This window comes from Chaetodon auriga, chromosome 4 (genome assembly GCF_051107435.1).
Source record: "Chaetodon auriga isolate fChaAug3 chromosome 4, fChaAug3.hap1, whole genome shotgun sequence".
NCBI classification, from domain to species: domain Eukaryota; kingdom Metazoa; phylum Chordata; class Actinopteri; order Chaetodontiformes; family Chaetodontidae; genus Chaetodon; species Chaetodon auriga.
The window spans coordinates 14,098,888-14,124,163 of record NC_135077.1 but is presented as its reverse complement, the minus strand read 5'-3'; the positions used below and the strand labels follow the sequence as shown (position 1 = coordinate 14,124,163).

The 25,276-nt window shown below is 42.5% G+C and overlaps 1 protein-coding gene across 25 annotated transcripts in view; it reads right to left on the bottom strand.

The window, feature by feature from the left end:
• cacna1ab (calcium channel, voltage-dependent, P/Q type, alpha 1A subunit, b) overlaps positions 1-25,276 on the bottom strand; it is a 119,234-nt gene that overhangs the window by 24,887 nt on the left and 69,071 nt on the right. For 22 of the 25 annotated variants that reach the window (XM_076729464.1, XM_076729470.1, XM_076729475.1 and 19 more), the window contains exons 26-38: positions 15,944-16,043; positions 15,368-15,528; positions 14,801-14,938; positions 14,016-14,217; positions 13,734-13,898; positions 12,893-13,003; positions 12,423-12,506; positions 7,755-7,871; positions 7,591-7,656; positions 6,872-6,969; positions 6,514-6,664; positions 6,106-6,233; positions 5,297-5,393 (exon numbers count right to left, since the gene is read on the bottom strand). In XM_076729464.1, coding sequence (XP_076585579.1) covers positions 5,297-5,393; positions 6,106-6,233; positions 6,514-6,664; positions 6,872-6,969; positions 7,591-7,656; positions 7,755-7,871; positions 12,423-12,506; positions 12,893-13,003; positions 13,734-13,898; positions 14,016-14,217; positions 14,801-14,938; positions 15,368-15,528; positions 15,944-16,043 — 1,618 coding nt within the window. Of the gene's footprint in view, positions 1-2,209; positions 2,307-5,296; positions 5,394-6,105; positions 6,234-6,513; positions 6,665-6,871; positions 6,970-7,590; positions 7,657-7,754; positions 7,872-12,422; positions 12,507-12,892; positions 13,004-13,733; positions 13,899-14,015; positions 14,218-14,800; positions 14,939-15,367; positions 15,529-15,943; positions 16,044-25,276 lie in introns of all 25 variants that reach the window. The other 3 variants (XM_076729467.1, XM_076729476.1, XM_076729469.1) reach the window with 1 other exon arrangement.

Here is a 25,276-nt window from a genome sequence, read left to right as displayed (position 1 = left end):
AGAGAGGACAGGTAAGGTAGAGACAGAGTGGGTTAGATGGACAGAGGGATGTTATGAAGGAATGAAGGAGGATGCTGACAGACAAGTGGAAGTAGAGGTGTAAGGACAGAAGAAAGGCAGAGAGAGAAAGTTGACAGGTAGGAAAAAAGAGAAAAGGACAAAAATGAAGAAAAAAAAAAAGGATCAGACAAAACAGTGAAGAGGAGCAAAAGGAGGAGAGAGGAGAAAAGAAGAAAGAGAAAAGGACAGAGGTGAACGGAGTCCTGACACCCAGACTGAAGAAAGGTTTAGCACAGTGGAGAGCTTGCATTATTTGACTGAATTCATCCTGTTCACTCACCAAACATAATGAGCAGCAGGCTTGTGTACAGGTACCAGTCGAAGAAATATTTTCACTTTGTATTTTGCAGGAAACGTCACAAGCAAGTTAGCAAAGTTATGAGAGACAATTCCATCTAAATAAGAGTCTGTATCAAACTTCAATACTTCTTTGGTATTAACCACAATCTGTCCATAGAATATGAGTCTTTAAGTATTGAAGCTGGCATTAGATGTCCAGTCTGATTCTCTGATCAGATAATTCCTGATTCAAATAAAGATATAGTATAATTCTGGTAATAATAGTTCTTTTATAGTAGTTATTTTAGTTATTTTAGGCAGATTAGCTTTACAGCTGATGCACACGCTTCACACTGTTAAATGCTAATGGCAGGATGTTGCTACTTTTCAGATCATCTTGGCACCACAAACATCATCTGCAAGATTATGGGAACGCTTTGCTGAAGCACCAAATCATTTTTTCAGTACTGTGTCTGGATGTCAACAAGACGGAGAATGACAGAGGAGATAGACAGAGTATGACTCCACTGAGGATGAGAGAAAGAGTGGACAACGAGACAGACAGCGGGATGCTGAAATACTTGATGCAAATCTTTACCCTGGTGGTCTGAGGCACAAAGAGAAGCCAAAGATATTGAAGTTTGCTTAGGTGTAAAAAAAAAAAAAAAAAATCGTGAAAAAAGACAAAAAAACTAGAAGGGCCAGAACTTTTCCTACTCATTTTATTGTGCATTATCATCATTTGTATGTGCACAGTTTGTATGTGTGTGGTAATGTGGGCATGTGTGTGTGTGCACTAAAGTGCCATCCACAGGAATAAGAGACGCAGAGGACTGAAGACAGACACCCTTGCCGGTCCTTCTGTACCCGCATCGTAAGCAAATAGTTGCACTGTGTGAATCCAACCCTGGTGAAATACTTTGTTTGTACGTTGGCCTCTACACTACAGATTTTTACACGCACTTTTTATCAAATAATACTGTGTATTTTTCACGTTTTAATTACCACAATTACCACAGTAATTACCACAAGCAACTGGTTGTCCTGGGGCCCTTGTTGTCAGGACGGTATTTTTAAAATATTGTGCAAATAATCATACTTTTAACACATAATGAGAAAATGTGGCCAGATAATATTTTTCATTTATACAATTTGTATTATATTTTTGCCTAAAATCTTTTGTTTATCTAATAAATGCTCTCTACAATCAGGCGCATTATGCAAGCTTATTTAAGATTTCATGTATTTATACAGTAAAATATACAAACATCAATTTAAAGACTATCAGAGGAACTTTTCTTATAGTCTAAGTTCCTTAATTTGTTATGGAAAAGGGCATAGTCTTCGTCAGATCTGTGCTCTATGTCTGCCTGGTCTGTGGGTGTGTTCCTGTGTGTGCATGCGTCCGTGCAGGTTGCAGAAGGACTAGCAAAGCCTCCTCCGTTCCCTTACTCCTGCGGCCTGACGGGAGGGAATAAAAGAAAGAGGATTGACTACCACTCCACTATCACTTCACTTCACTGCACGACAGAAGCCCATCCCTCCATCCCCGCGGTCGGAGAGAGAGAAGAGAGGACAGCGCCACTACCACCACAACCACCACTAACAGACAATGAGGAGAACACCGCTGGGAGGAGGCACAGAGGGAAGGAGGGAGGTGGAGGAGAGGGGGAGAGGAGGAGAAGGAGGAAAGGGACTGGGAGGTTTCAGCAGAGGAGAGAGAAGAGGCTCTCCTCCCCAGCGATGGGGAGGTTTAAGGACGGAGATGGGAGGGGAAAAAGTAGGGAAGAAAGGAATGATGGGAGAAGGGAGGGACAGAAGGAGGTGGTGGTTGAGGGGGGTGGAGGGGTAAGGTGGGGGGCGAGTCTACCTTATAGGCGACCCGGGCGGGACACCTCTTCCCGAGGCCTAGCGGCGGACACATGTGTCTTAGCATCTGATACATGTCTGTGTAACTGATCCGGCCGCTGGGGTGGCCACAAACACAAACACACACACACACGCATACGCACACACACACATACGCACGCACACACATCACATGCATTCAGACATCCATGCGCCAACACACACACACACACACACACACACACACACACACACACACGACAGACAGAACAAACATAGACGGACGACGTGAAAACAAAAAAAAGAAAAACAATGAGGGGCGGGGGAGGGAGGACGAAGGGGGGACGACGTACAGAGGTGTGTTTGGAGGAGGAGACGTGAGGAGAAAAAAGAGAGAAACCAATAAAGGAAAGGAAGAGGGAGGGAAACAAATACACAGAGGTTATTGTTTTGATCGCTGTGGATATGTGGTTGCTGTGGTGAGAGACAGAGAGAAAGAAGAGAAAGAGAGAGAACGAGGGGGTGTGTTACGAGGCTTCTAGTCTGGTATATCATAAAGTTACGGGAGAGGAGAGGAAGGAGAAAGGTTGGGGAAGCAGGGGAGGGTTGGAGGAAGAGGAGGGGGTGTTATTTAGTTTAGTTAGTTGTTGTTGTTGAGATACCGTTCTATGCGAGGTGAAAAGGGGATTTGGGATTATTTTGATCTTTGCCCTCTTTCGCCGCTCGGATAGAACTGGCAGCGGGGCTTCTAGCAGGCAAAGAAAAGCGCCGCTGCAGAGATCGGAGTGAGTCACAATGACAAGTCAATGCAGTCCGTTACTGAGGCTGCGTGTCCACCAGGAAGCTCTGCTCACAGCTGCGCCCCCAGATGTTCATGGAAGCCCCCCCCCCGAAGATGACAGGAAGGGTTTTGACACTCCAACAGTGCTAAAAGCTAGCTCTCGGCTTTTAGGAGGTCTGCTCACCCTCATCACAAAAATATGTTTCATCACTGATCTCCAGCTATGCAGATAGTTTCGGTTTTATGTGTTTAGGTTTTGAGATGTATGGAACTATGGTCTCTGTCTTCACTTCAACTACAATGGAGGTGAATGGAATTGAGTTTACGGTGCCCACCGCATTGAAACAGTGTCCCCGTTATTGAGGATAATCAATAAACCTCACTGTGAACAGGTTCAGTGCGACCATGTACCTTTGCTAAAGCCACAGAAGGGCCTCGAGCTGTTGATATAGATAAATACTACTATATAAATATACACGGTATACTGTGACATTTACTAGAAATATACAGGAGGGGCTTTAACTGCTCACAAACATTGCAAGTGTGGGTACTGATACAGACCCAAAGTCTCCAAATCTCTGCATATTCAACTCAAACGAGGCGCATAGTGAGATATCACAAGGGGTAAGATGTCAAATATGTTTTTTTTTTTTTTTATGATCTGGGTGAACTGACCCTTTAACCTTTGCTTACATTGAAGCCAAAGACAGCATCAGCTTCGATTCTTTTATCCCAAGAGCATCTGTCGACACAGGAAGCTATCAAGGTACCTGGTGGACACAAGACCGTTTTATGTCCAGAGTCCCTGCCCCAAACCACACACACACCCTGCCCCTTTCCTTCTTTCCCCATATACCAGAGCCACAAACAGAGCAGGTTTGGCCGTATTATTACTGTATTTCAAGTAACAGTGACTATAAACTGTTACCATAAGGCCCATTACATTCTCAACTCAAGACGTGCCAACACAAGCATGTGGGATACACAAGCTCTCTGCTTACATACTGTCTGCATCGCACAGGGGAAGTGACATCAGTGTGATCTGGGACTGGAGTATTTACCGCAGAAATGGTCACGGAGAAGGAATGTGTGGTTTTATTGTACACAAAAGAGCATCTTAAAAAGACAATGTAAGCTACAGTAGATCCCTGAGAGCTGAGAACGCAAGAAGACATATTCTATATTTGATTTTGTTTGTTCGTACAGAAAATAACCTTCACTGGTGTTTGCACACTTTAATATCTTGAATTTGCTGCAATTTTGTACTTAAAATATGTTATTATGCAAGGGACACTGTGTGCATTGCCCTTTGCATTGTTGTGTGGATTCTTAATGAAGAGCTTGTAACAGGCCTAGTAGTCATTCAGATAACTTGAACCCTTAAAGCCACTATATGCAGGACTTTACAATTCTGACTTTCAGCACTGTCGCACAAGGATTGTTGCATACCGCATAAAATATCTACACAAAGTGGCTTTAAGTTTTTTTTTAACTAAATATCACAGACTAATGCTTAGCACAGTGGTTCACAAACATGTGCCATGAAGGCACAAGAATCTGCAGGTTTTCATTCCAATCAACCACAACAGCAGCTGGTATCAGCTGGATCGCGTTCATCAGCAGATTCGCTGTGCGAGTGACACAATCAAAGCCTGCAGACTCCTGCAGCCTTGATGGCACGAGGCTGGAAAACACTGGCTGAGCTAATAGCTACGAAAGTTAGCACGGTGATGGTATTCAGACCAAGCCCTCTCTGCATATGTCTCTGTACTACAGTAACCCTACCTCCCTCACCCAAACCCAAACCCCAACTCAAACAAGAACAATGCACATTGCTCGACCATTTTCTGCCCAGGCAAAATTAGACAGCAAGCAGAAATAAAAGACAATGGCTGACTGGAGTGTAGACTCTAGTGTTTACGTACATAATACTGAAGTAAAAGTGAACACATCCGTATCATTTTCCCAGCGTTCAGTCAGAAGACAATAGCGAGTGCAGTGCACCACCTCATGCGTCACACACCACTACTGGTGTGTGTGTGTGTGAGTGTGTACAAGAGTGTGTGTGTGCATTTCTGCATTGTCCCAAACATTCTCATTGTCATGTCAGAATGCATATACAACAGAAACCCCCCCAAACATGATTCAATGGTGAAATGGGATTAAAACAACTGAATAATGCAAACCCAAAAAAATCAAACCAAATGAAATACAAAGTTGAAGTAGGAAAGAACTTGTTTTAAAAGTGATAAAGAGCGACATTCATTCCAGTCTCTTAAAGGCGAGCAGGTTGCGTTTAAGTTTGTGCTTTAGGGGTTTGGTCCAAACCTTGCAGGCCACCCTATGTGGGCATTTCTTGCCAAGGCCCAGGGGAGGGGAGATAACTCGCAATAAACTGTACATATCCTTATAATGTATGCGCCCGCTGCAAGAAAAATACAAGGAGGGGAGGTTAGGTGAGGGAACACACAGAATACAGAGAGAGAGAAAGAAATAAAGAGAGCAGAGAAAGAAGAAGAGGAGATAAGATGAGAAAGAGGAGAAAAGCGAGAAAGAAGAGGAGAGAGCATTTATTTACACTGAGAAATAGAGGTGTACTCTCCAGCATGCCCACACACTCATTACAGAGGGGAGAAGAGGAAGAGGAGAGGGTTACATTCATCTCAGCTGTGCACAAACTGTGCAGTTTGAGAAAAAAGGCAGAAAAGTTAAGAAAGACAGGGAGAAAGCTGGATAACTCTCTGCTCAGACGGGCCAGCTTTAACTGAGCCACTGCTAACATCATGTATGAGGCAGATCATCACTCGATGTAGATCCTGTTTCATCGTAACGCTTCTTGGACGAGATCATGACACCATTCTTTGCTCCATTTGGAGACGGGAGAGAAAGTCAGGGGTTAAGAGTAACTTAACATCAGCATAAGACTGTCCAAACGCCTAATGTTTGCTAGATTGGTGTTATGTTACACATCAGCACTTTGTGTCTTCTTTAAAGAATTCAGTTTGCATGTCTGTGTATTTGCTTCTTCTCGTGTGCATTTCTGCCTTTGTATTTGTATGATTTCTACAGCATGTGTGTATGAGAGTGTGTGTGTGTCTGTGTGTGTGTGCGTGCGCGTGTGTGTGCGTTTCACTCACCAGGCGGCAGGGTCGTATTCGGCCCATATCCTTACGTACTCGTCCAGATGATGCGGCCCCAGGATCGACGAGTCTCTGGTTAAGTACTCAAAGTTGTCCATGATGACGGCCACAAACAGATTCAGCATCTGGAATTTAATAAGGTTTAATAATCAAACACTGACAAAAATCAGGGATCATGGATTTCAGATGGAAGACAGATGTTAGTTTGGACTTGGAGAATAGTTTCTGTAACTTGTGTTTTTTGTTATTGAGAAACATCTGATATTATTCACTTGAGGTTTTCATGCACGCCCACTGGTTTGTGATGTAACAACCTACAAAAATGGGCTGTTTTCAAGCAAAGAGAAATTCACATTTTGATGAACTGAACTGGTTAACGGGACATTCTGTGTGTTTTCTTCTCACCAGGAAAGAGCAGAGGAAGATGAAGGAGACAAAGTAGGTGTAGGCGAAGGTGCTGCCACATTCGGGTCCTGTGTTCCCTGAAGCCGGGTCACATTCCTTACCACCCAGGCAAGCCAACATGATCTCATGCCACGCCTCGCCCGTAGCGCTCCTGCATGAGGGGAAACACGCAAACACGAAAGAGTGAGCACACACCCTAAGAGAGCATCGAAACATTTATCTAAAAATGTTCAACCTTCAGTCACGTTGGCAGTGAATGTACAGTGTGTGATCAAATGAAAACCAGCACTCCTGTGGGTGAGCAGGGGTCTGTGTGAACGTTTGGATATATTTGGGAAAGAGAAGCTGAAAGAATCACCTGAAGAGCAGCATGAGGGCCATGATGAAGGTTCTGAAGTTATTGTGCTCGTTGATGGCACCCTCTCGCTCCTCGTCTAGGGCCAGATTCCCAAACAACTGTACACACAAAAGAAAAGAACAAGAAGAGAAAAAAAACGTTACTGTAGATTTACTGCTCTGATGGTAATGTTGAAATAATGCAGTTGCAGCTGCAGTACTAATTTAAAATGTTAATCTGCTCAATCACAGTAATTACATGTCATTTTGATGCAGTATTTGTGCCTTTATATTTACGCTGCTCTACTGTTTCCTATATAGGTCAACATTATACTTTTACTTCATTGCATGTAATTAAATACTCTGCAGCATACCAAGTATTACACTTTGCTCCTCTGGTAGCTACGGTTTTAAAATGTTGCACACACATTATTACATCAGTACAGTCATAATAATCCAGCTTTACAATTTAAAATCTATCACTGACAGGAACAGTTGTTCTTCTACAAGAAGTACTGCTAGTTTTGATATTTTAAGGACATTTTGGTCATATTACTTCTGTACTGTTACTAGTGTTTTTAAATTGTAATTGCTGAATATGGGACTTTTATCTGTTATGAAGTATTTTCATATTGTAGTATTGGTTTGTTTTCTCAGTGAAGAATGCAAATATTTCTTCTGTCTCATGCAATCCAAACACATCAAATTCAGAATTCACATGGGCAGATAGGTAGTACTCACCTGCATGCCAATGATAGCATAGATGAAGAAGAGCATGGCAATGAGCAGGCACACGTATGGCAGAGCCTAGCAGAGAAGATGAAGAGAGAGGAAGTATCTGTAAGAGCTACCACATTACTCTGACTATATGAACATTATGTGTGAATCTGTTAACATGTGAATACTTTGAAGGACTGGACGAAGGTCCACAGCAGGATGCGGATGGTCTCTCCCTGTCTGAGCAGCTTGATGAGACGAGCTGCTCTGAACAGCCTCAGGAAGCTCAAGTTGATGAAGTTATTCTACAGCACAGAGGGAGAACACAGTCAGCTTCACCAAACACACGACACCTGCACAACCTCCCTCTACCAAACGCAAAAGCCCAAAAACAGCGGAAGAAAGAGAGGCCAAAGAGAGAGGGGAAGGAATCAAAACCCAACAAAACATAACCGACTGCAAACATAATGGCTCTGAGCAGATACAAGTATAATTGAGAGAAAGACAGAGAAAAAGGTCAAAAGACAAAGAAAAGACAAAAGAAGGAAAAAGAGAGGAAATAAGGAAAATCATAATTCAAAGAGTCTAAAGGTCATCATCCAATCTGGTACAGCAGAACGCTTTTTTATTTTTAAGAGAACCAAATGCACTGATCTCTGGGGGGCAAGCAGGCCACACAAGATGGAGCACAGAGCACTGTGCCTGTCAACCTCACAGACACACACACACAGACACACACACACACACAGACACACACACACAGACACACACACACACACACACACCTTGTGGCCCAAAGAGCATGGCTTAAGGTTATCTGTGACACTCTTTTTCTTTTTCAGTCCAAATCTGATCCCATCTCAGCAGTCATGGTGTATCTGAGGTGGATAAACCTGCTGCATTTTCACACGTGGGTTGAAGCTTGGCTGTTTTATTTTTTAAGGTCTGGAGAGTTTGGCATGTTTGGCACAACTGGTCTCGGATTCACCATAAAACATTGCTTGCTTTGAGCATGCGCTACTGCTGTTCCACACTAAATGTTATCCATTTCCAATGTTACGTTAACGTCGTATCTCATGGGGTGCAACAGGAATCTTTGGGATGAAATCTGGGCAAATAGCTGCCGGGCTGCCATGGTTTTGTGACTAAAGTACCTTGTTTGCTAGCCTTGCTAAATGCTCAACTGGTGTGACAAATGTTATTGGGAATACCTGCTGTAAAATCTATCGATGGTCTGGAGTAACTGTGTGTGAAAACAATCCTGCAGTAACGACTCCCTCTGCTAGAGGACTGAAGAAACAAACCTGACTACAAGCTATCTACACCAAGTGTGAAAATGCCCTTAAACAATAGGACGCTATGGTCTCGGCACGGATTCAGCCCAATTAATCGCGGATTTTTGTTGGTGGTTCTTAACAGTGTCACAGAGAGAATAATGCAATGTGCAATGGCCAGACTCCCTGGTGAGGCCCTGGCATTGTGTGGTTGACAGGCAAGGCAGGAAGAGGAGCATGGAGAGGGAGAGGAGGGAGGGGAAGAAGGAGGGACTAGCGAGCAGCCTCGGTGCAGGCATGGTTTGGCATGGCAGCATACTTTTTGAGGAAAGAACTGGCCTACATGCAGACCAGTAGGGGCCAGTGGGGCCGAGCATAACGTAAACTGATTCACACATTCACTTATTTAGTTGCATGAAGAGTTTGAGACTTTTTTTTTTTTTCAATTTGCATCAGATTGTGTTAGAAGATGAACATGAACCAAATACTTGCTGCTAATTTATCATGATAGCACAAATATGCAAACCTTCATACTGTTGCAAAGGCTATGAATTGAACATATTACATATATTCTTAACTTGTTTAGTTAAATGTGATCTTTGAGATGATGGGCACTAACTCACACAGATGCTGTGGCTAAAAAAGAAAAATCAGCTGAAAGATGGCAACAGCATCAAACTACACACTGAACCAGATCCAGCATACCTAATAAAAACTGTCCCCAGCAGCCTGTATAATGGGTAAGCAGCTAAAATTTGCATCCCGAGTTCTTTAATCTAGCTGCAAAATTAGTGAAATGTTGGAGATATTTGGGATGAATTAAGTGCTGTTACCAGGAAGGTTAACAAATATTTTCAAAAGTTTTGTAGTAAAGTTATATAAAAATATATTACATTAATAATGAATTCTCTGTCATCACATACAAAGAGTTTTAAAGGTCATCATCCAGGAAGCGCATGCACTGGGGTCAAGGGTTAGGACTGGTCAGGGGCAGCAGGTGACTGAGGGTCAGGAATGGGTCAGGGGTACGCATGACCAATGAGGATGCAGCAGAAAGCTTTGAGAGATAAATTACAAACCAACCAGATTCTACATGTGCGAAGATGTAGAAAGATGAATGGGGAGGGAGGTGTTTTTTTTTTTTTTTGTGGTAAGTTGTAGTACATTGTGAGTGGGTGAGAGACATTTTTTAGGGGGAGGGTTGGTCGTGTGTTTTATTGGGCGGGGGCATGGGGCGAAACGCACACCATCACCATCATTATCATCATCATCATCATCACAGCACCACCACCACATGTCATGGCGCAGCACGGATGGAGAACACGATGAAGGATTTCATAGTGCATTTTGATTGGATGGATTTTATCAGAGGAGGAGGGAGTGGGAGGGGCGTAGGGAGCCAACAAAGTAGAGAGGTTTAAAGAAAGCATGTAAAGAGATAGAAGAGGAAGACAGAATCATTACGGGTATCATTAAAAAGGCACTGAAAGACAACTTCAAGTCAACAACAACAACAACAGGTATGAGCGTTTTGAGATACAGTGTGTTCAGCCCCTCTTGATGCCGGCTCTATCATGCTGCAATGTCTTCACACTGACATATTCATACTGTCATTTTGATTCCCTGATTTCTGTCCGTATTAATCTATCCTCAGTTTTTGTGATATGTTGGATTCATAGAGTTTGTTGTGAACTGCATTTCCTGTACTTAATTTGTTCCCTACCTTTCTGCTGTCAGTCAGTAGAGAAACTGCTCTTAGGAGGTTGATTTTTGTTCAGTTTTAGGGAATTTTAGACTTTAATGCTACAACAAGACAGAGCCAGTTTGGTTAACCTAAACTAACAGCCCACAAGGTGATTATGCAACCAAGCAACCTTTCAGTGTCAACATCTGAATACCAGCCAATACTAAGGCTAGATTACGCTTGCTGAGTGAGCCTGTGCAAAGATCAGATTTGCTCTAACTGCAGGTTAGTCGCTACAAGCTGACAGAGAATCAATCAGATGTCTGAAATGATCAGCTCACTGTTTACAACAGTGCTGATGTCAATTACTGTCTGGTCAGACAGCTGAGATGTAAATTTTGCACCTCCAGTGTGGCCAGCGGATGTCTTTAATTGTCTGAAAACGCAGTTGTTTTGCAGTAATTATAACACTTACTGCTAATAAAGTCAGAGTGAATGAGACTTCAGTATGAGTCAGAGAGACTTTGAAATCCAAATCGCCGTTTGGTGTCAGGTCAAAAATGCACAGCGGCTGGACAACAGAGAGGGGCTGAAATTGCTTTTGAATTCCACAGATACTGAGCCTGATAATCGCTTTAAGCTCATATGTACAATACAGGACACAGACATGCTGATCGGCATACAAACAAAATCACAGTTAATAGTGAGATTAACATGAATGTTCTTACACACAACAGTTAATTAAAGGCAAAATCTCCGATTGAAAATTGCGATTTGACCCCAAACATCAGAGTCCACATGTTTTCTCCAGTTGCACTGAACTACATGGGCTGTAATCTGAATGTAGACTTTATAATCATTTACTGTCACCAATCCAGGACCAGCCAATCAAATGTGTGACAGGTTTCACTCCAAAAAAAAAAATTGAACATATTTATTAATCTTTCTTTTTCTGCATGGATTTTAGAATGAAACCTGCCATAGACTGATGTACAGACGGCATGAAGACACACAGACCTCTGGGTATCTGCAAGGTTAATGTTAGCCCCTCTGTTAATCTCTTTAGCATCAGAAATCAATCTGTCTGCTCCACTTACAGTCTGACAGACAGATTAAATTTAGCAAATGTAATACAAGGAAAGAAAAATGCACAACAGCTGTGTTTGTTAAGAGTTTGGGAAATGTACCTATTTGCTTTCTTCGAGAGATGAATTATAAATCAATACCACCCTCATGTCCGTATGGTAAATATGACACTACTGTAGCTGGTGAGCAAAGCTTGGCATAAAGAGTAGAAACAGGGGGAAACTCTTGACCTGGCTCTGTTAAAAAGTAACAAAATCCATCTACCAGCAACTCTAAAGCTCATTAATAATCACGTTATATCTTGTATGTTTAATCCAAAGCGTAAAAATAACATGTTGTGGTTTGTGTGGGACTCTTTCTCCACCAGGAGCAATGGCTTCCTGCAGTGTTGTTCTCAGGCCACCAGCAAAGACTTCAGGAATTTGCTGTTTGAGGTATAGATGGATTCTGTTCATTTTGGACAGAGCCAGGCAAACCATTTCCCTGTTCTGCGTGTTTATGCTTTTTTAATGCATGTGAGGAGGTACTGCAGCAAAGCAAAAAGAACCACACAGTGGGTCACTCTATGACTCCAATGGGAGGGTGGTCAAGTTCACGGCAACAATGACATCAGGAGACTCATCTAAATAAATCTAAAATGTAGATTTACTAAGAACAGACAAAGTAAAGCAAGATCAATGTAGTCTAGACATTGACAACAAGGCTGATTTTCCCGCTGAGTCCACTGAACTAGTTCCATGTGACAAATCATCAGCTTATGTTCAGCTGAAGCCAACAAGTGTCATCTCGTTCAAACAGTCAACAGCACTTACCCCTAGTTCTGTCACTAATATGTCAGTGATGCTTCCAAGGACGGAGACAAAATCAAAAATGTTCCAGGCATCTCTGAAGTAATTCTGTTGGGAGAGAGAGAGAAAAGCGAGAGACGTTAACCCAATGAGAGGACAGGGACAGTAACAACAGCCAATGGCATCCTCTCAGAACTGCAGCCAGGAGGCAGCAAGGGACGCGCCCCTGGCCAATGGTGGTGTTGTTACCGCGGAGACAGGCTGGAAGGAGGCTGGTAGCGTGACTGCTGTGCAACACGGTGTGCTCTGGGATTTTCAGGGACAGGAAGAACATGCTCTAGATCTGTCTACCGAAATAACCGGCTTTATAAATGAATAATAGGATGAAACACTGAAGCATATAGACTGGGTCAACCTAGATAAGGAAAACGCGCATGTGCGTGTATATATGTGTGTAGGCGCTGCGCGTTTGTGGATGTGCTTTTCAGCCTTACCAGAGGGCCGAAAGCAATGATCTTGAGAACTGATTCCATGAAGAAGAAGGTGGTAAACACGATGTTGAGGTTCTTCAGGACATCATCGTATGTTGGTGAGGCACCGTCAAACTAGAGACACACACAAAGAAAGAGGACGAGAACTGTACAGGGGTGCAAAGTGCAGAATACGTCAACACCCTTTTCTCTTCCTGACATGTTTTATTTTGTCACCTCAGAATAGTGACAGAACTTACATCAAAACAAAACTTGCTATATTGAGATATAAAAGTTATATCGTGATCAGAGGAATTAATAATATACACAGCCTTTTTTAATGATTACAGACCTTTTATGATGAGAATGGTTTGGAAAATTTAGTGTGTGGCTGCCTGTTTTGAATCAAGAGATCAACCTTTAATTTAAGATACATTAATCAGTATGTCATAACTCCACAAGCTAAGATAGACATCATATATTATGGCCTTTTTAAGCTATTATGGCTAAAGTGTTAGCAAACGGTAATCTTTTTACAGACCCAGTCGTCACAAAACAACTTCACCATTCGTTTAGAATGTGGAACTGTTATTAATATATTATATTATATTAACTCTCTTTTTAGCTCTGTTTTGGTCTCCAACAAGTCCTGAGGAAAATATTTGGCTCTTTAGCTGCTAAATGCTTTGTTATGTTCACCAGCTCGAGAGGGTAACGTACAGTGTGCTTATATGAATGCGTTTGCTTAAAACAGGGCCAACGAGAGTGAACTAAAATAGTAAATTTGCGAGCGATAAAGCCAGAACAATGAGCTGAAAGACACAAAACTGCTCCGTGAATCTGCTGTTTGTGTAAATGCTTGTACCTTCATCATAAGGACGATGGTGTTGAGCGCAATTAGAGCCATGATGCTGTACTCGAAGGGCGGAGACACCACAAACTGCCACATGCGATACTGGAAGCTGAGTTTATTCTTCGGCATGTGGCGAGTCAGAGGCCTGGCGTTGATGGCAAAATCTATACAAGCTCTCTGTAAAGGAAAGGACAGGACAGGAAAGAAGTGTTGCAGTTAGCTTTGTCTTGTAACTCTTTAAGAACCTTTAAAAATAAATCCTAAACATCTGAAAAATCAGAAATCTCTCCTTACCTCATTCTTTTCTAAGCTATAGTCCTCCATCATCTTATCCCCCTGTTCCTGGAAGGTGATGATGATGAGAGCCACAAAGATGTTTACGAAGAAGAAGGGGAAGACAACGAAGTACACCACGTAAAAGATGGACATTTCCATCCTGTAACCTGGGCTAGGGCCCTGATTCTCATAGGTGGAGTCCACTGAGTGCTTTAACACCCTGTGACGGAGAGAGAGAATTGAAATAAAAAATAAAAATGAGTTACAGGTTCAGGGAAGTTTGTGGTCACATCAGCTTTAATCTATGCATTTGTATTCTATGTGTTTTGATGTGACTATTAAATTCCACTCAAACCTGTGTAAAAGTGATGTGTTAATATGTGTTAACTGTCTAATGCTGTGTCATTCAATATACAGAAACTCCCCAGTAAGGTTAACTATTGACAGGAAATATGTCATTAATCCACAGTCTGTTTGTTTCAGCTTCACATTTATGGTTTACAGTTTAAAACCCATTCAATTACAACACGTAGTTAGACACATTTAGACAGCCCCAGTAACGACAAGTTGTGGGTAGGGTCTCTAATTGGAGCACCTATTACGTTAAGAGCTGTGTGTGTGTGTGTGTATTTGTGTGTGTGAGTTTGTCTTAACTGGGAACAAAGGCCAAATGGAAAACTGCTGATTTTTAGGCCAGTGGTTGGGGTTAGTGCATGTATGTCTGTGTAAAAGTGACTGAAGTCAACATCTGTATGTGTGTGTGTTTGTGTGTGTGTGTGTGTGTGTGTGTGCACGCCACTCACTGCGGCCACCCCTCTCCAGTGGAGACAGTGAAGAGGGTGAGCAGGGCCCAAGCCACGTTGTCGTAGTGGAAATCGTACTTCTTCCACTCCCGCTTCTGTGCTTTAACCTCCTCTCTATCATACACCAAGTACTCGCCCCTGAAGGAATACACGCAGGGTTTGTAATGAAAACACAACAGCAGCGTCAGTCAGTAAAAACACCCACAAATGGATGTGCAGAAAAGCACCAGGATTACCACATGTTCAGCATCTCTATCATCTATCCTGGAGAGTGACTGTTCCTCACTGAACTCTATTTAGTAACATTCCCAGCAGACACCTCTAGGTGGCAGTATCTGCACAACTGACACAACTGGGACTTGGTGAATTTTTTCTCACCAACTAAAGTTCAAATACACACAATCACTTTCCATATAGCACATCAATGTATCTCACAGTATTCGTGAGACTAAATGAGCACCAGTTTTGGTACTTTGAGAGTACTTTGCCAAAAGACAGTGCTGTCTGTACCATAATGTTTTTGTATGTTTTGTATTGCACACTGTGTGTTTCTCTTTCTGAACCGACCTGCAGTCGCGCTCAAACTCTTTAGATTCGTCTGTGCAGTAAAAAAATCGGCCCTTGAAAAGCTGCACAGCCACCACCGCGAAGATGAACATGAAGAGCATGTAGACGATCAAGATGTTCAGCACGTTCTTCAGAGAGTTGACCACACAGTCAAACACAGCCTGCAAGGCAGAGATGGAGACATTAACAAACACGTATTCAAAGGATGACTCGCCAGTGTGACCACACAGAGAAGGCAACAGAGACTTAACCTTCGACTTCTACAAAATACTAAATGCAAAGGTTAATGCTCAGTGCTGTAGTATTCTGATAACATTCATGTAACCCTCAATGATCTTCATCGTGATAGTGACAGATGAGTATTTGGAACCTTCAGTAAAACCATCACCAGCAAACACAGAACATGTGTAAATCATTAAATTCTGTTTTTGTCCTGTTATTTTTTAATCATACTGTGAGCTGTGTCCCACTTGCCTTTAAAATGAGACTGGCCTTGTTCATCTGATTCTAGAAAACAAAACCTCATGTATGCAGCCCCTGAACAGAGATGCACCAACAGATCTGCTGAGCTCCTACCTTCAACTTGGGGAGGCGTTTGATGGTCTTCAGAGGACGCAACACCCTCAGCACACGAAGGGACTTGATGGTACTGATGTCTTTGCCCTTGCTGCTCCCCCTAGAGTTCGGCCAAAGAACAACAGCGTCAGAGGAGAGAGCAGAGCGGAGGAATGAAGAGATAGAACAATCATAACGGGCTCTTACTGCACCCTCAGCTATTATCATCAGCTGTTTTTAAACAGGGGGTGAGGTGGGATGAAGGATAAGTCCTCAAAGTTGAATTTATCTGAAGTAAAAGCAACACATATGACACTTGCAGTACTCCCGTATGTAGAAACATTGCATTAGTGTGGACAATCAAAGCTCTTAGAGTCTCTTCTTCTGCAGAAAAAAGAAACTTTGAAGTGCACGTCAAACATGAAACCGATGGGAGGGGAAGCGATCAGTTGCCCGACCGTTTGGTTTCATGGACATCAAGAGGAAGCAGCATCATCATTTCTTATAATCTTCACCATTATACAACAGACATTCACTCATTCCATATCAACAGGCAGCTCCCGGCAGAGTGCCCAGCCAAACCTCTTTCTTTCTTTTTCAGTGAAACGCTGTTAGGTTCTTCGGAAGAAATGGGAATTCTAGATGTGGACACATGAAGTGTGAACTTTACGTATTACATGGCTAGGATTATGTTGATATAATCCTGAATTTGGAAACACTAAATGAACTGATTCTGACAGGTTTCACATAGCGTCCTTTCATTGAATCCTGATTTTAGAAAATGTCTTTGTGTCTCTCCTTTGTCAGGACTGCAACCTGAATCGAAGGAGACAAGCACAGGAAACGGAGGCTATGCGAGACTCTTGGGACATGTGATGTCGCTTGCAGAACACGACATCACATGTCATAACACAAACAAACACGTTTCATCAACAGCGTCAAACGAGCCATGAGAGCGACCGGAGGACACGATTTAGGGCCAAAAGACAAACTCCTTCGGTCGTGTGTTTTAATGCGCTTGTTTCCTCCCCAAAACCCATAACGGAACATTCGGCTCATGATTTGTACGCCCATAAACCAATATCAGTGAGGAAAAATAGGGGTGTCAGGGGAGTAAATAGCTGAGTTGATCTTTACTGTAAGTGGATGGGCCATTTTCAAAAACACAAGGCAAGAGGCGCCTGGACGCCTGCCAAGCCTGAGCAGAAGAGAGGCTGTCCATCAAGGCTCGATCTTTAACTATGAACTCAGTTCCCGTGGCAGAAAACGTAAGACAATTCAATTCAAGGCTGATTGATTGAGTCTGAGCCTTGGAAGTTCTACATGTATGCGTATGGGGGTTTGTGTGTGTGTGTGTGTGTGCGCGAGAGTGAGACTCAATCAATAATCAATAGGCCTTCCTGCTTTGAAGTTGAGTAGGACTGAGGCCGCTCTATCTGAGCAGCTTGAGAGTATTAGAGTAAAGCCCAGGAAGGCCATAGGTGTTAACAATTAAAAACATCCCTACTCACACAGACGAGAACTCACACATGCGCGCACACACTAGCATAATAATAAGGGCTATGGCTTTTGGAGTCTTGTGACTGATCTGTGTGTGCATAGTGCACTGTTTCATACAGTCAACTCTATTGAAAAAATGTTTGACTGAAATGTGGTGTTCCTGTTCCGGTGGTGCTGAAAGGTGGCTGTCCTTCACTGAGCACAGCAGCTGTGGAAATTTTGGATTCATGTCTGCAACGGATGCCAACATCGGAGGCTTTCAAAGTGGAAAAAAGTCCACAGACACCTCTCAAACCGCTCCAGATCCATTACACTGTCTGCTGTTCATGCATAGATTCAGCATGTCCAAATACAATGTACCATGTCTCTATGTTCTTATCATCAAAATATGGCAAAATACACAACGTATGTCTCAGTACTGATGCATGAAGTGCATGCTCCTCGTTCATTTCATTGACGCCTGTGTGTCTGGACAGCAGGTGTACGGATGGCTCTGGGCAGGAAACACAAAGCTGAATTTGGTTGAACTACTAATGCATCATCGTCAGGCAGCACGCTGCTTTGCTGGCCAATCAAATATGTACAAGGGTACATTTTAGTACATTGTTTTACAGTCTTTACAACCTCACAATTCTCATTCTCAGCTCATTATTTAGAGACATAAGCTTGCCTGAACGCTAATTTTCATTGGCAGTAATGGGGGAATACCATTAACACTGATATTATAATAATAATAGTATGAATCCCTCTGCAGTTTATTTGCATCTGATAAGTCTTCAGACTCACGCGTATTACGTTAACTGAGTATCCTGGACTGTATTTCATCTTCTTGCTGGTACGTATGAAAACCACCATATGCACCTGGTAATAAGTGAACGTACGGAGCCTAAGAACAGGTGTTTTTTGTAATCCTTTGGACGATATAAATCCAAGCTGACCACAGCTCTTGCCTGTGTGAAGGACTAAACTAAAGACGTCCTCACAGCCACCTTTTGAGCCTACAGGGCGTGACTACAACCAAGACTGTGTGGACAATCACTTTGATGCTAATTCTCAGAAAATATAATGTACCGTGGAAACCATCCCTTTGAATCAAACGCATCAACAAAACTATTGTTGTGTTTGGGTGGTTTTCTGTGGCATGTGAAGAATAAGACAAAGTGCGATACGGCGAGAATGGGTACGGACGACCAGAAGAACAAAGAAAGAAAGAGTGAGAAGCCAATTCGATCCGGTGGTGGAGAGCAGGGGACAGACCGGAGGAGGAGGAGGAGGAGGAGGAGGACAGAGGAAGAACTTTACCGGGTGGTGCTCCTGTGGAGTTTCACCGAAGGTGGAGACAGCGAGAGTCAGTGACAGCGACAGAAAGAAAGACAGAGACAGAAGAAGAAGAAGAAGAGGAGGAGGGGAAGGAAGGAGGGAAAAACACATAGAGAGACAGACAAACACACAGAGACAAACATTGATAGAGAGAGAGACCGACAAAGACAGACACAAGACAAGAGAGAGGGGTTTGGTAGAAACAGGAAAAAATACATCCATATGAGAGACAGACAGAGAAGGAAGGACAGCAAGATGGCCAAATCTGCTTACAAAGCCCACCCACTTACACACCTACAGTATACACACTCAGATACACACATCACTCCCTTTTATTCAACCCCCTCCCACACACATCTTTTGTCTCCATGACAACTGGATGGGATGTCTATATACCTGTTTTCTAAATTTGTTATTAGGTAAGGTAGAGTTCTCAGTCGGATTATTTGCTCCTGTCCTGTTATATTAATTTATTTCTGTATATATATATTTTTTTTTCGTAAAAAACTTGTTTAAACTAAGCAGTGATCCTTTTGACACATGATTCTGTTTGACTGGATAGTTAACAAACCTACTGATGCCACATTCACAGTAAACATCAAGCCAACAATAAAAAGGTGAAGTAGAACTTTAAAAATCTGGTGATTTGTAAGCAAATCATATTGGACAGGGACATTGTCAGACCCCACAAATCGCTAAAGAAACAGTCTTAGCTGTGATTAATGCAATCTGGAAAGGGGTTTGTCACATTTTTTGCAATTTTATTTGTTCTGTTTTTATCCTAGTTCAGTAAATCACCTGAAATCACCTAAACTGGTCACTGTACCTCATTCCTTCCCCTTGCAGTATAATATTTAAGGATCAGAACTGCACTTAACAATCATCTTTATAAAACATCCAAACAATAATTATATAATAAGAGCACTTAAGTGAATCGGGTCCCTGGCTGAGACTCTGGATGTTCAAACCTTCCTTCCCTCCCGGCTGTCTTCTGCTGTGGCCTGCTGTGCTACCAGCTCTATGAGGAATTACCTTCACGGTTGGAAGAGGAAACTCGATTGCTGCATCCATTTACACCGATTCTTATCTTATCACACCATAATGATCAATTAGACCAGGCCTACAGCTCAAATTGCCCTCATTAGATCTGCAATCATCTAGTGGGGATTTTATCAAAGCTCTTTTGCATGCACATCTGCACAGGGGAAGAAAAAGGCTGGTTCCAGGTTTTCTTGACATGTCAGAGCACATAGGCACACACTCAGGACATCCATCATGAGTAGAGACTCAAGAAACCAGGACTTGTGTGTATTGTTCCATACACACACACCATCAATGGAAAGAAAAGGCATTCTCACAGAGTACTGTGACTGCATGCAGTTCTCAGTCCGTGTTTCATTCTGCATTAATTTGGTGAATGAAAGGTGCCAGAAGCGCAACTGTTGTGTTTAAAACCCATAAAAACATGAAGCCATTGCACTCTGACCATGCTAAAAAACTCCTCTCCGTACAATGGTTCTGTGATGGACCTGCTTTAAAACAATGTCATGCGTCAAAGTGACATTTTATAGGCATGTGTTATGCCTTCGCCCCTTAAGCAAAACAGTACTGTAGCTCAGCCCTGGAGCAGATGGTGGGAGTGAGGAGGCAAAGGAGGAGAGATGTTGAAGGAGAGAGGGTGAGGAGAATAGGCGAACGTGAGTGAGCTAATGGTGGTAGAGCATCCTACAAGGGAACGGAAAGGCAATTAAGAGAGTGAGAGGGTGAGGGACGGTATGAGAGGTCATAAGGGAAGGTGACCAGTGAAGGAGGGGAGGAGGCATTTTTATTTCAGCGGGGAGTCATGCTGTGGAGGGTCAGCAGTGGAGTGGTTTTCAACTGGTTTTTGTTTTTGTTATTCTCTGCAGGTGCTGCTTGGCCAACCCAACTGCCAGAATAAATGTTGGCGTTGTACGTTTCTGTAAATGCATATGTTGAAATTCTATGTTTCCTTATGTCCAAACTTTCTGTTTCTTTAAGTTTACATTTTTGCTTAACTCCTCATTAGGTATAGGCACATAAACCACTTGGTTAGGCTTAAGAAAAGATCATGTTGTGGCTTGAAACACTCAGCCAAAACCACAGTGGAACAGTAATCTGGTGGTCGTCTCGCCCACCATCCCCTCGCCTCCTTATGAGAAGCTCAGCTCATATACATGTGCCGGTCATCTGAACTACGTCACTTTGACTCTTACTGTAGAAACATTCACATGATAAATATGAAATTACGTACAAATTTTGCATATCTGTGATTTGCAGAAACATACAATGCCAACATTTAACTCCAGTAACTGGGCTGGCTTGGCTTTTTAGCCGACGTGATTTTTAACTTTGACTGAACAATTTCACTTTTTGCTGCGTATTGATGGAGTTCGTGATCCGTCCACCATCATTAAATTTTGTCTTTCTGAGAACCAGTGGCTGGTGCTCCTTTGATGCATTCAACTTGTAATTCTGCTGTATGTGAAACTTTTTGATCACGTTACGCTAAAACTTTTTTTTTTTAATCTTGGTACTGAATGATTATTTATTCTTGTTCCTGTTATTGATACTGGTGCTGTTGGTAGATCTGATTCTGTAGTGATAGTGAAGGTTCACCACTCTTGAACTCAGAAATGTTCAACCAAAGTGTTTTATCACTTTAAATTCACACCACCTGTGTATTGAAAGCTGCGCTTGTATGTGCACCTTCCCCATCCTGTTCGCTGCTCGATTTACCTTTTCTGCTGTTGATTTCCTTGTTCACACTGCATTCAGACTGAGAGTAACCACATTGCTTATTTATATGTAGGACATACACCAATGGCTGTACATGCTGCCGTTGGATAAAGTTATAGGTGCTGACCGCATCTCGGATTATCAAGGAAACATGTCAACCACTGGTAACACTAGCTGAGGATTCTTGTTGCTTGCAGTGTGAACACACAGTGACAATGACATTCAAGACTCTAACTTGTATTTGCTGTTAAAAACGGAGACATTGTGTGTTCAGACTGAGTGCAAAGTGAAGTCATTAACACCACTGGCTGTGGTGTGGTGTGAGATGTCTTTTTATATGAGATGGAAGTGAATTGTTTTTTAAAGCATTGTGGGAGGTGGCAAAAGAGATTATCCTGCAATGTGAGAAAACAAAGAGGTGGAAAGCTGAAAATGATTTAATTTGGCCAGTGCTCAAATTGCACAAGGGCTGCCTTGGTCCACAATGACAAGCAAGAAGTGGCAGGGATGGTGCTGCACAAATTTTAACACTTCCATAAGTCTTCATAGTACTATTGGACAGATTTTAGCTGTCCCTTGTGAGCAACATATGCAGCTCAGATCAAGACTGACTGCAAAATTTACTGTGATTTTCCAATAATTTCTTACTTTCTTCCCTCTTGTTTCTGCACATTTAATCAATCAATTCTGAAAAAAGTGTGTTTTCCTTCTCTAGGTAAAGGGTACGGATAGCCAATATTCAATATTTTTCTTATTGCCAAAAAAAAAAAAAAATCCAACTAAAAGACCAAATCAACAATGAATTGCACTAACATGTTCCTTCATTACAAAGAAGACACTTTGTAGGCACTTAATTCTACTACTACTGAGTTGATCTCACAAACACTGTCCTGCTGCTGTAAAAGCTCACTTGTTCAATAAAAGTGTATTAATTTGCATCAAATGCACTGTTTCCTCCTGCTTGAGAAAGCAGTGTCCAGCTTGTTTTACAAATCACTTTGCCTTTAAAAAAAAAAATAAGTAGATACAAACGCGCTCGTTTGACTGCCAAAGAGAGGGTGGGGATATCAGAAAGTACTGAGAGATAGACTAACACAGTATTCGTTTTGGTCTTTTCATGGAATTTGTTGACACTGAGAAAAAGTACACCAAAATAATTTCAACTTGCACATCCTGACTTCCATGCCACCTCAAGCAAATCTGCTTTCATTAGTGTCACTTGTACATTTCCATTCATTTATTATGCAATGGCACCACCTTTGCATTCAATCCGAACACACTTTGACAGTAGCTATTAGCTCTAAGAGTCACAGATCATATTTAACCGGATCACAGCCTTTGCCTGTGACTGACTCTGAACATCATTCACGTAGTTCTGAGTGATGCCGTCTGTTGCATCACAGGTTGTGTTCAGGTTCATGCAGTCACCAAGGCAGACATGCACTGAGCATCCACAGAGCTGAGGAGGATGCACACATAAGCTTCTTTCTCTCTCATTCACACTTCTGTTTTTTTGCACAAAAACACATATTCAGCCCCTCCAGTTGCAAATATCATACATATTTAATAGATATGTATTTATCTATATATCACCTCAGCATAAAAACAAATCATTCCACCACCACACCCTGCCCGGCATGCCTCCCTCCTTCCCTCTCACTCTGACTTCCCCATGCAGAGGAAGATGTGTCAAATACCTGAGATTCCGGGTACGTTAACATGGTCAGAAGACGGGTGAGTATGTGTGTTTGTGTTGGAGTGTGTGTGGATAAAAGAGGGAGAGGGGGACGAGGCAGTGAGCCCTGGTGGAGTTCCTCCCTGTGGCGAACAGATAGCCTGGGCACTTAAAGGGTTAAAGGTGTCTGGGGTGCCCTCACCCCCACGGACTGACCAACAGGGAACTTCAGCCCGAAGGACGGGGGGAGGATGAAAAGGAGGGATGCCAGAGTGTGGTTGGGTTGGAGGCAGGATGTTGGCTTTAATGGTTGTTGGAGAAGTGGGGTTGAAAGGTATGCGTGTGAGATGGACTTTCGAGGAACAGCACGATGAATCAGAGATTATAGGGGCTATTTTCAGACAAGGGTGGAGGCTAGGATAGGGTGGGGATAATAGCAAGCTGGGAGCAATGAGTGAGACTTGTTCCTAACATACAGCACACACATTTAGCATGCTAACAAGCTAAACTAAGATTGTGGACCTGAAATTGCTTATACAACATACCTGCAAAAATTAATATGTTCACCTAGACATTGTAAGCAAGTTAGCATGCTCGAGTTATCATTTAGCTCAGAGCACTGCTGTAGCTTAGTACAGCCTCATAGTGCCTCCAGCTTGGCTGGTGACCTTCAGTCTTACATTTTTCTGAAGGATCCTTCAGTTTTATGAAGATAAGGGGTGTCTGACAGGTACAATTGGATTGACCATGAGGTATAAATTTTGCATGAACAGCTTGGAGGTGGAGTAAGTTCACAAAATGTGATTTTTGAAGCAAGTACAACTACCATTTCTGATTACTGAAGTGTAAAGGTGTTTTGGAGAGGTTTACCAAGAGCACTGAAAGGGATTCAATATTTCCTTGTTCTCGTACTCTCTTTGCTGTACATCAGGAATAAGAGGTGAGTTGGGGGGTGAAGTGGGGAAAGTGGGTAGACGCACAAAATATAATGATAGACAGGAGGAGGGGCTCTTATGAAGGAGGGGGTTGAAAGGTATCTGGAAGGTATGTGAGGGGATCAGCAGGAACCAAATCTGTGGAGGGCCTGGAGGGAGTGTTGGTAAGCAAAGGTTTGAAGGATCAAAGTCAGGGCTTTAGATGCAAGAAAAGAGGAAGGGATGACTCACGGCCTGGTTGGTGGAAATATCAGAGCGGCATGGATTGGCAAATAGGGGACACAAGGGAACAGGAGCAAGGAAGATTGGGAAAGAAAATGTTGAGAAGGAGCAGGTGATGCTTTATATTTTATAAGTTCAGACAGAAAAGGGGAATGATGTTTGGAGTGGTTTTTGAGGTGATTATTTCAGGCAAGGTTTAGGGTTTGTGGGGTGAAAGGTGGGTCAAGAGTGTGTAGCTACACTCTAAAAACTAGTTTCACTTTAAGACTTTTATGGTTCCTCTTTTTGAACTACAGAAGAATTATCCAAAAAGTTACGATGTTTACAAAACTTCTGAGATAATCATTTTGAAGGAGTACCTCAGGGAGGTTTCCCAAAGATTGCTGCATCAAGGAAAAGCAAAATGTTAAGAGGAGCCCTTTTCCTTTTTAGAGTGTAGGTCAGAGGTTGGTGATGATCATCCAGATCATTAGGAAAGGACTTTAGTTAAGGATCATGGGTGGTTGTCCAGATGAAGGTGGCGATGAAACGTAGAGAAAGACCTGCTGATTCGATACCACTTGTGATGATGACGAATGAAGAAATAGAGATGTAAATGGAGGAAGGGTAGACTGCAGGAGGGAGATAAACAGACAATGACAAGACTACAGACATAAGTTTGAGGACGAGAGAGAGGACCAAAACAGACAGAAAACAAAGAAAAGAACAAGGAGAGAGAAGGTAGAAAGGCGCAAAGATAACAAGGGAAAGGAGATATAAGAAAAAAGGAGAGTTGAAAGACATAAAGGAGATAGAGAAAAAGACAGATTAAAAGAGAAACAAGGCCAGAGTGAGAGGAAGACAGAAAGAGTAGATAAAAAAGACACGGACAGGTGGTGATGAGTTCTGAAGTACAGCAGGCTGAGAAAATAGAGAGAGATCAGCATTGCCTGGTGTATCGGACGC